The sequence below is a fragment of the Podarcis liolepis genome, assembly GCF_965112155.1.
Source record: "Podarcis liolepis genome assembly, chromosome: 9".
Taxonomy (NCBI): Eukaryota; Metazoa; Chordata; class Lepidosauria; order Squamata; family Lacertidae; genus Podarcis; species Podarcis liolepis.
Genome location: NC_139564.1, coordinates 22,233,405 through 22,243,972, shown reverse-complemented (window position 1 = coordinate 22,243,972; position 10,568 = coordinate 22,233,405). Strand labels below are relative to the sequence as shown.

At 45.1% G+C, this 10,568-nt stretch overlaps 1 protein-coding gene across 1 annotated transcript in view; it reads right to left on the bottom strand.

Annotated features, from left to right (window-relative positions):
* Nucleotides 1–1,861: 1,861 nt before the first annotated feature.
* The window catches only part of CISD2 (CDGSH iron sulfur domain 2), a 20,861-nt gene continuing 12,154 nt past the window's right edge, over nt 1,862–10,568 (bottom strand). Inside the window, exons 2-3 of the mRNA XM_083459381.1 lie at nt 6,443–6,657; nt 1,862–5,437 (exon numbers count right to left, since the gene is read on the bottom strand). Of these exons, the coding sequence (XP_083315507.1) occupies nt 5,348–5,437; nt 6,443–6,657 (305 nt within the window). The 3' untranslated portion in view covers nt 1,862–5,347. The remainder of the gene's footprint in view (nt 5,438–6,442; nt 6,658–10,568) is intronic.

Genomic DNA, 10,568 nt, shown 5'->3' with positions numbered 1-10,568 from the left:
TCCCTCTTGCTGTTCTGGCTTCTGGGATAGCTGCGCAGCCTGCATTCACTCCATAAGACGCACACACATTCCCCCTTACTTTTTAGGAGGGGAAAAATTGAGTCTTATGGAGCAAAAAATACGGTATATTTTGAGTTTGAGGGTGCCAGTGTGTGTTAGAATTTAATCAAGGCTTGGAGTGTTAAACTGGGTGCCAGACACTGAACCCCTGGATTCAGTAAGTGTTAAAATAGAATCCAGGCTAGGGTCCTGATGGGGTAATTGCTTGGGGTGATGAGCCATTAAGAATGCAAGGAGAGGGGGTTCTGTGCCAGAGAAGACAAAGTTTGAAGTAGAGTTTTGGGGCTGTGGTGTGACCTAGAGAGATGAGGTTGCAGGCTGGGAAAGGAACACATACAGAGTGTGTGCCATGGCTGATTTCTGCTAGTATGCACCCCTTTGGGGTGTTAGTGCTGTGAACTCCTCCATCATAGGCTCAGGATGTATATATGTGTAAATAAGCCATATATCATACAGACACCATGGTTTCCGCTGTGCCACATTCCCAAAAGGAAACACGAGCTCTGGATAACTGTCTGGAACCTTGCACTGCTTGGAAATTGGGGTGGCGTGCAGATATATGGTTCTGCTCTACAAGTAAAAGCAAATAGCCAGATGTGTAGTAAGATAATACTCTGTGCAGCTGTTGCTTAGCAGAGAAAAGGAAAGGAGGGGGACACATTGGGGTGAGACCAGGAACAACTCATGTATAGTGCAGCTTAACAGAAATCCTGGAATCAGCTAGATCTGTATAACTGTACACCTAATATTTGGCAGTAGCACCATTAGCCAGGCTAACTTTTGTCCTCAATGTTACATGCAAACTTTCACAAGAGGATGTTTGAGGAGAGGGAAGATACAAAGGGCCATGTTTGTTTTGCAAAGGCTCCCTGCTGTCAGCTACTGCACATGATCCTAAAACAAAAGATTTAAGTAGATCCAAAGGTTTTTTCTTGCTCTTTCAAGCTTTCTGCCCAGAGCCTTCAGAACCATTGGCTTGGATCCTAACTTATTGTGTGAGTGAAACAGAATTTATGTCCATGGCGTGGTGCAAGATATAGCATGGCCAGGGGGCTGGGGTGGGAGCTGGGGATGGGAGAATTCACAGAAATAATCCTTCACCTTATACTTTACAGATTTGCCAAGCATAGGATATTCTTGTAGGCGTAATGGTGCAACGCTATAACAGAAGTGCAGTTTTAAAAGCGAACTGTCTATTATAGGCAGATGTCTACAATAATGAATTAAGATATTTTGAAATGTTCAAGATGGAATTGTCTAACCCAGGGGTCTGCAACCTTTAAGACAAAAAGAGCCACTTGGACCCGTTTCCGAAGAAAAAACAACAACTGGGAGCCGCAAAACCATTGCGACATTTAAAACAAATATATCTCCGGAGCCACGATCTGACAGCGGGCGGGAAGGTGACGTCGGGACGGTGCGTGCGTTAGTCACGCACCGCCCCCATGCGACGTCACAGCCAGTACAGCGCCCGCCACAGTGAGGAGTGTCGGGGTGCACAATGCGCCTCCTCCCCTCGCTATTATCCGCCCCGGAGCCGCAGCAAAGATGTAAAAGAGCCACATGCGGCTCCGGAGCCGTGGGTTGCAGACCCCTGGTCTAACCGGATCTTTGTTGCCTTTTAGCCTAGCCTAGCATCCACAATGGGAGCCACTAGCACCTAGGAACACCCCCCCATTCTCCCCCTTTCTCTTTAAACATGTAACAAAACGTTATTGCTATGACTTCCTTCATTCAGGCTATGTCCTAATTGTGAGCCATGGTGTATCAAGCTGGAGACATGCAAAATTCACAAAGGTGCGATGTAGAATGAATATTTTATTGGTAGTAACAGAATTACATATGTAACTTCCTCCATGGTGTAACTTTCCAGGTCTGTCTCTTGCACACACACACACAATGTTGCTTGTGCACCATAACATCCTTTGAATTGTCTGTAGCAATTACCGTGAAATTAAAACCCAACCCAACAAAAGTTTAGACACAATTCCAAATCGGCAATCTGCCTGAAATATATATCAAAAGGATCAGGCAAGGTATGTAGGTGAGATGCTAGGCACTTCACAAGAAATCTTAAACTGAAATCGGAGCCTGCACCTCAGGCTAGCAGCGTTTCATCCACAGGAAAGGAGAGGCCTGTTCTAGTTTTCTCCAGTTCAAATTTCAAAAACAACACAAGTTAGCACTGAGCTGCTTCATTCTGGTGGTAGTGAGGAAAATTATCTTCATGCTCCAAGTGTGGTGGGCATCTATTTTATCTCCTTGCTTGCTTATGGAACGTTCAGAGAATCACAGAATTGTAGAATTGGATCCTGAGAATCATCTATTCCAACTCAATGCAATGCAGGAATCTTCTGCCCAATGTGAGGCTCAAACCCATGACCCTGAGGTCGGGAGTCCGGTGCTCTACTAACTGAGCTATCTCAACTAAATCATGGTTCAAATCCCATGATTTATCACATCAAACAATAAATAACAGCAGATGAAAGTGAATCCAGAGCCCCATCTTAGGAGGATGCATGCAGAGATATGCTTAAAAGGGGGGGGGGGTCACGGTGGTTTTTGTTTTGTTCCTATGTAGGGAGTCTGGCTTTCCTTGTTTTTGCAATTCTCTTGGCAGATATACAGTGGTACCTCAGGTTACAAACTCCACTAACCCACAAGTAGTACCTCGGGTTGAGAACTTTGCCCCAGGATGCGAATGGAAATCGTGTGGCGGCAGCGGGAGGCCCCATTAGCAAAAGCGCACCTCAGGTTAAGAAAGGTTTCGGGTTTAGAACGGACCTCCGGAACCTATTAAGTTCATAACCAGAGGTACCACTGTATTTAAAAGAAAATTGCTTATTGTCTGTCTCACTCCTCCCCACCACCCAAACACCTTTTTGGGGGTGGGAAGGGGAGTGGCAATGTTGCTTACAAGTTTACCCCATTCAATCTATTTGGCACCTTATTTTTTTGCTCGTTTTTCATGGAACACACTCGTTTTAGCGCACAGTAGAACAGCTCCGAGAGAAGTGAGTTCGTGGCATCTCGTCAAGAGCCAGGGTGGCATAGTGGTTAATGTGTTGGGATTAAGACCTGGGAGATAGGGGTTCAAATCCCCACTGAGCCAGGAAGCTCATTGGGCCGGTTATTGTCTCTCAGTCTAAACTACTTCACAGGCTTGCTGTGAGGGTAAAATGAGGAATTCATGTATGCCACCTTGAATTCCTTAAGAGAAAATGGGGACTCCACATGTAATAATAAAATAATAATAGAAACCCAGCTAACTGGCACAGGGCACAGCTAGCTTCTCTCCCCAGACATTCAGAGGCTGCGCCCCAACCTGAGTTCAATCTTAGGAAGAAGACTGCTCCGTAGCAAATGTAGTTCTATGGGAGCTCCACCAGTCAGATATGTATATTGGGATGCAGGCACGAATTGGCATCCTACTTCCAGATCAGGCACAGGGGTCCAGTCCAAGCATAAGAGGACAAGTAATCCCCTCGTGCTAGATCTGAAGGTGCTGCAAGCTGGTCCCTGAGCCTCTCCCCACACCCATGCGTTGCCCAGCTCTGGCAGAGTTGTTTTCTGCTGAAAAAGGAAGAAAAAAAACTGAAACCAGAAGTTGAGAAATGCAATAGCTTTTTCCTCGTCTGCATAATGTGAGCCTGACCTGTGTTATCTGTAGTGGGAAGTGTGGTAGGCAGGGACTCCCCCCTTTCCCCCAATCCAACAAACATTAGCTGTAATTAAGGGCTCGTTTGCATAATCATCTGGCCAAAGTTTCTCCCCGCGGTGGAGAAAGTGTGGGTCTGTCTGCGCACCTTCCTCGTGTATGCATGCATGTACATCACTAGAAAGAACTTTGGCCTCCATGACTGAAAGTAATATGGAAAAATCCATAAATTACTTACCTAAAACCAGATTGGTCACAATGAAGAATATACCACTGTGTTGTTGTTGTTTTAAAAACTAGCAATTTGTTTGTTTTCTTCCGAAAACTAGCAATTTGTTTGTTTTCTTCCGAAAGGAAGCTGACAAACCATGGTACAAGAGCGGTTGTCTTGGAATAATTCAGAGTAATGCAGAAGAAAATATGGGAGGGCTTTTGGCACTAATGGGAGGACTAGGGCACCAGATATAAAAGGCACAGTCAGTTTCACAAACCAACCTATGTACTAGGTAAGTAGCAAGCAGAACAGAGGGGTTCAATAGAAATCTACTTTCTGTCCACAGTGGGAATATCTGGCAGCAAGTTGGTGGCAGAGGTGAATTTACTTTGCCATTTATTTTCTCATACGTTAGCCAAGGATGCTTCTATCACAGCCTTATTGCCATAAATAGTTTATGTATCTAACTAGGTCCAGAAAGCCACTAATACTGCTTTGGCATTGGGGCAGTAGATATTTTCCACAGCATAAACAGAGCTAACCTAATATTGTTTGGAATTCACATCATGACTGTCTATATTATATGGTTGTGCATGGAATTAGGAATTAAGTGTGTGTTGAGATGTACAGGGAGATCAGAACGAGTCTCTTTGGGAAAATGATTCTTGAGTGTGGCATAGATGGGACTATTCAAACTTAAATAAGAGTATAAGGCACTCCTCTTGTTTCAGACAAATTGGGTTTTTTTGTTTGTTGTGAGCAGAAGCCTTAGTCGTCGTTGCTTATATAGGAAAAAATGCCACCTTTCATCCAATATCAGCCATAAAATGGACTGTGACAGCAATTACATTGTTCTTAGATTTAATTATTTTCAACTGGGCTTATTAACCATTGCCATACTCCTCAAACCAGGTATGCATAGGCAAGGCTGTCTTCACTTGCGGAGGACCACAGTGGTAAAAAAAACCGACGCTGAAACAAATACGAAATGTCAACAGGATCAAGATAAAACTTCCGTTCCCAGAATTCTATTGTGGAAGTCACAACAGTTAAGCTAGTTTCAGACACATTTAAATCTGTAGTGTAGATGTGCTTATTTTAAGCAGAGAAAGGGTACATATATGGCTCTTTACGAATCACCTTAACATTTTATTACTGGTTAAATTGAAACTCTGGGAGCGACCATTTTGTTACGGGAATAAAAACGCATGTACAAAGGGACCATTCTTTGTTAAGTTGGACATGGCTTTTGAGACCATACAAAAATATCATCACATGTCTATCACAGTCTATAAAACTAAGGTAACCTAAAGAGATATCAAAGCTCAAGTCTACAGTAACTATTAGACTGAAAGCACTACCACGTGGGTATCAAGTGGACTTCCCGTCAGTCATGGCTTAGCTGGGGAGGCTTGCTAGACTTCTTTCTTCTTGAGTATTAATGGGCCCACATTATCTCCTGTCGACTCATTGTGCTTCTTGTGGGAGCCATCACAGACAGGGAACTGAAAAGAAGGCAAGAGAGAAGCAGCTGAATATCTGCACTGATTGTAGGGTGGTAATTATGATTCAGAGAAGCTTTTTGCTCAGGAGCCAGGGTCACTCATAACTAGAACAGAGTACATTCGGCATAGATAAAATGGGATGGCAACCCACAAGCTTAAGTACAGGGACAGAAAAAGATCCAGGCTGAGGGACAGTAGTCTAGGCCCAATACCCCAAAATGAAACAATGCATGCCTTAAAATGGTCTCTGTACTTGCTCCATCCATGACACTGGGTAAAGGTAAAGGGACCCCTGACCATTAGGTCCAGTCGTGGCCGACTCTGGGGTTGCGGCACTCATCTTGCTTTATTGGCCGAGGGAGCCGGCATACAGCTTCTGGGTCATGTGGCCAGCATGACTAAGCCACTTCTGGTGAACCAGAGCAGTGCACGGAAACGCCGTTTACCTTCCCGCCAGAGCGGTACCTATTAATCTACTTGCACTTTGACGTGCTTTCGAACTGCTAGGTTGGCAGGAGCAGGGACCGAGCAACGGGAGCTCACCTCATCGCGGGGATTCGAACCGCTGGCCTTCTGATCGGCAAGTCCTAGGCTCTGTGGTTTAACCCACAGCACCACCCGCGTCCCTATGACACTGGTTATAAACCATCTAATATTGGTATAGCCAGCCAGTTGCTGCAGGCTACACCTCCCATCATCTCTGGCCACATTGCCTGATGCTGATGGGAGGGCACAACGCGGCCTACTCCAGCCACTTGTAGCTCAAGCTCATACAAACTTGGAACTCCTGGATCCTTTGGCACTTTACAGAGACTGAGGTGGGTTTGTTGAGGCTTAAAAGCTGCCAGTGTCAAGTCTCCCTAGAGTCTGTTGCTATTCGGTTGTCTGAATTTTGTGACAGTCTTCCTTAAAGGATCTTTTCATATAGTATCTACTAGCTCCTTCAGGTATACTGGAAATCACAGTAACCTTGAAGCCACATCTCAAAGCATTAAAATGACTCACCGTTTTTGAGCGCCAGCACCTGCAATACACTGCCTTCGTGAGACAAAGGTCCTCAATGTTGATTTCGTTCACTACTTTGGGGTTCTCCTTCTGGATCTTGAGATTGATCAAGCTATCCTTCTGCTGCTTCTTCTTGGGGAGGAATGGACGAATAGCAAGGTATCCGAGCAGAGCAAGGACACCCAGGAAAGGCAATAACCGCAGCCATTCTGAAACTAAGCACATACCACACACATGAATGTTATAGAAGGCTGCTCACCACCATGAACAAGTTCCAGCATCAACTGCTACCAACGCAGTGCTTTATTATAGAATGCTTACATTCAAAAACTTACAAATATCATGCAGAAACTGCTGGAAGCGGCCTCTGCATTTTGACTTGACCCCATGGCAGCCACAACACGTAGTGTAAGACATTGCTGCATTCTGGTTGCAAGGGCAACAGCAGTAGCATGAAAACTCTTAAGAATGTAAGAAGATCCTGCTGCATCAGATAAATAACCCATCTAGTCTAGCATCCTGTTCTCACAGTGGTCAGCCACATGCCTATGGAAAGCGATAATAGCAACTCTCCATGCCATGTGCTAGGACACTGGCGTGTCATAAGGCCATGGTGAGGGGAGATAATTATTTGGAGGCACCTCTGTGTGACATTAGTCAACGTGTTCTCACTCCCTTCATTTCAATGCTGGCAACATTCTACGCCGCCAGCAGTGACGGTATGTGACTGTCCTTGCCTGACTTCCCAAAACTGATGGTTGATATGTTATACTTTCTGTCTTTATGTTTCTGAGTACAATTCAAAGTGTTGGTGCTGACCTCTAAAGCCCTAAACGGCCTCAGCCCAGTATACCTGAAGGAGCGTCTCCACCCCCATCGTTCAGTCCGGACACTGAGGTCCAGCGCCGAGGGCCTTCTGACGGTTCCCTCACTGCAAGAGGTGAGGTTACAGGGAACCAGGCAGAAGGCCTTTTCGGTAGTGGTGCCCGCCCTGTGGAACGCCCTCCCATCAGATCTCAAGGAAATAAACAACTACATGACTTTTAGAAAACATCTGAAAGCAGCCCTGTTTAGGGAAGTTTTTAATGTTTGATCGTGTTTTTAATATTCTATTGGGAGCCACCCAGAGTGGCTGGGGAAATCCAGCCAGATGGGCAGGGTAATAATAATAATAATAACTGCAATCCCACCAAATCATATTAGACAGTATTGCCTGTCCTCACAATGAGGAATATCCATAGCATCAACACAGGGAAGAGCAGATGAAATTATGAGGTAGTTAAAGTTTGCTTTGGATTAATTATCCATCTCATGGCCATCTTTCCTTGCCCATTGACTTCTGACTACTATACAGCAGAATTAGTGAAATAATTCAAAGGCACTTTAAAAAAATTAAGCTCACAGGAGCACACTCTTGTCCCCATGCACAAAAAAGGGGATTAAATCAAGGCAGATATAAATGAGTCAGTGTACAATTAAAAACATAGGACACAATTCCCCAGCTTCACTGAAATAAATGGAAGAGGCTCAGCAGGATTTAGGCAAAAGATGCTGATAAAGTATTGGGGCTTATGCGTATTTTTACCTAGACAGCAATAATATTACTATTGTACTTCTTTATAAGATGCTGCCTTACACAAAGTCAGACCTTTGGTCAACCGAACTCAGTACTGTTGACACTGACTCCAAATTCTCCAGTGTTTCAAGACAGGAAATTATCCCAGGCATACCTGGAGGTGCTGGGAATTTAACCTGGGGCATTCTCCAATCCAAACATGTGCTCCGTCACTCAGCTATGGCCCACCAAATTATGTCCCTTAGGGTGGATATATTTCCAAAAGGTTGTGTAATCCTGCCGAATCGAGCTCCCCAAAGATTTTCAGCTCTGCAAATTTTCTTTCGTTATACATTTAAAGCGCTATCATGCTCCTTTAAACCAGACAGAGGGCCTTTTCGGTAGTGGCACCCACCCTGTGGAACGCCCTCCCTTCAGATGTGAAAGAAATAAGCAGCTATCTTATCTTTAAAAGACATCTGAAGGCAACCCTGTTCAGGGAAGTTTTTAATATTTAATGCTGTATTGTTTTTAACACTCGATTGGAAGCCGCCCAGAGTGGCTGAGGAAACTCAGCCAGATGGGCGGGGTATAAATAATAAACTATTATAGTCATGGCTTCCCCCAGAAGAATTGTGGGAAATGCAGTTTGCTAAGGATGCTGGGAGCTCATAGGAGACGCCAGTCCCCTGCCAGTGCCACAATTTTCCAGAGTGGTTTAACAATAAATCCATTTTCACAGGGCACTCTGTGCTGCTTTAAATACATAGTGCAGATGGGAGCCTACTTGAGGGTATGAAATATTCACTTCCTGGGTGGGTGGAACAGGATTCCTTACCTAACTAAATCTTTAATAAGAAAGGCAAGACACAAATGTAAAGCTCTTAGCACTACGCAGGGTAACAACAGGCAGTCCAAATGGCAAGTCAAGCTGACCTGAACAAGGACAGAGACAACCTGTGGTTCCCATAGAAGTGTATTCAAATACAGGCAAATGAGAGTTACACTGAGCCACGAAGCACTGCCTATGAGTAGGGGCAAGCCCGCTTTGAAGCCCGCCTCCGCCTACCCAATTTCTTTAGGCCATTTATACAGCATTTAATCTCAGTTGTCCCTATGTCGGTAGATCCCAAGCTTTTTAAGGCCACAGCCCCACCCCACCCCCGGTTCCATAAACCCATCCCTGCTTCCCCCTCCCCGATAAAAAGCATTGTTCAGAATAGTGGATTGCATGGCCCACCATGGAATATAAAAAAGTCAGAACGCTAATAATGGCAAAACCCAATCAAAACGATTTAGTTCAATTAATTCAACCAAACTGGTGAACTGGATCTGGCCCCTTGTCTTTTTAACACACATAGACAGAGAGAGAGAGAGATTATCCAGCTGCTCCCAGGGAGCAGAACAGCCCAATTTGCAAACCCTACGTTGATCTGATAGTTCACATGCCTAGGAGAGAAAGGAAGACTCCCCTGCCAGCTCAAGGGGTTCCAAACAGCTGCTTTCCTGACTAAGCAATGCTTCTGACAAACTGGAGAGAAGCCATAGAAAACAACTGTCAAGTGCACCAGGGCCTCTGAATGTTACATTCTTTGAACAGGCTACCTGCACCAAGCATGCTTCCCAAGAGCTTATGAAGATGCTACACAGACCAGAAAACCACCAGGCTTTTCATACTGAACTTTGCACGCGGCAGCCGGCCCTAGCATTTGCCTCAGGTGGCAGATTACAGGGAGAGGGCAGCAGGGGTGAAGTGCAAGAAAACACGAGTAGTGTGTGCTACACAGCTTGCCCTGCAGTCCCTGAGCAACTCTAGTATAGTGGAGAACGTTGTCCTGTCACCAGTGGTGAAGTACAGTGGTACCTCTAGATGCGAACGGGATCCATTCTGGAGCCCCGTTCGCATCCTGAAGCAAACGCAACCTGCGTCTGCACGGGTCGCGATTCGCCGCTTCCGCACATGCGCGTGACGTCATTTTGAGCATCTGCGCATGCACGAGCAGCGAAACCCGAAAGTAACGCTTTCCATTACTTCTGGGTCACCGCGGAGCACAACCCAAAAGCGCTCTACCTGAAGCAACTTCAACCTGAGGTATGACTGTAAAATGGTAACTGGAAATTTGTAGACGGCGAGAGAGATTTGTCATTCGCTCCAGGCAGCAAAATGTCTTGGGCTAGCCCTGCTCCATGCTTTCCTAATTTTTATTTCAGCCATGGGAAGGACTTGCAAAAGCACACACATTCGCTGACCCACAGCATCTCATATGTGCACAGAAATTAGAAGCACTTCTGATGTATTGAGCGTTGAGAATGCAGAATAGTAAGCAGCTAAAGTTAATTCTGCATGGCTATTTATACTATGAAACTTTATCTTTCACACCCATGTTTCCTGTTTATACACCTTTTTTGAAAGATAGCATTTGCACCGATATACCCATATAAAAGAAAACACAGGTGACAATTTTTACATGAGCAAATTCGCTCAGGCAGCAATCCTGGACACACATACCTGAAAAGGTGCAATTGAACTAAATGAGGCTTACTTCAGAGTAAGCATGCATACGACTACAA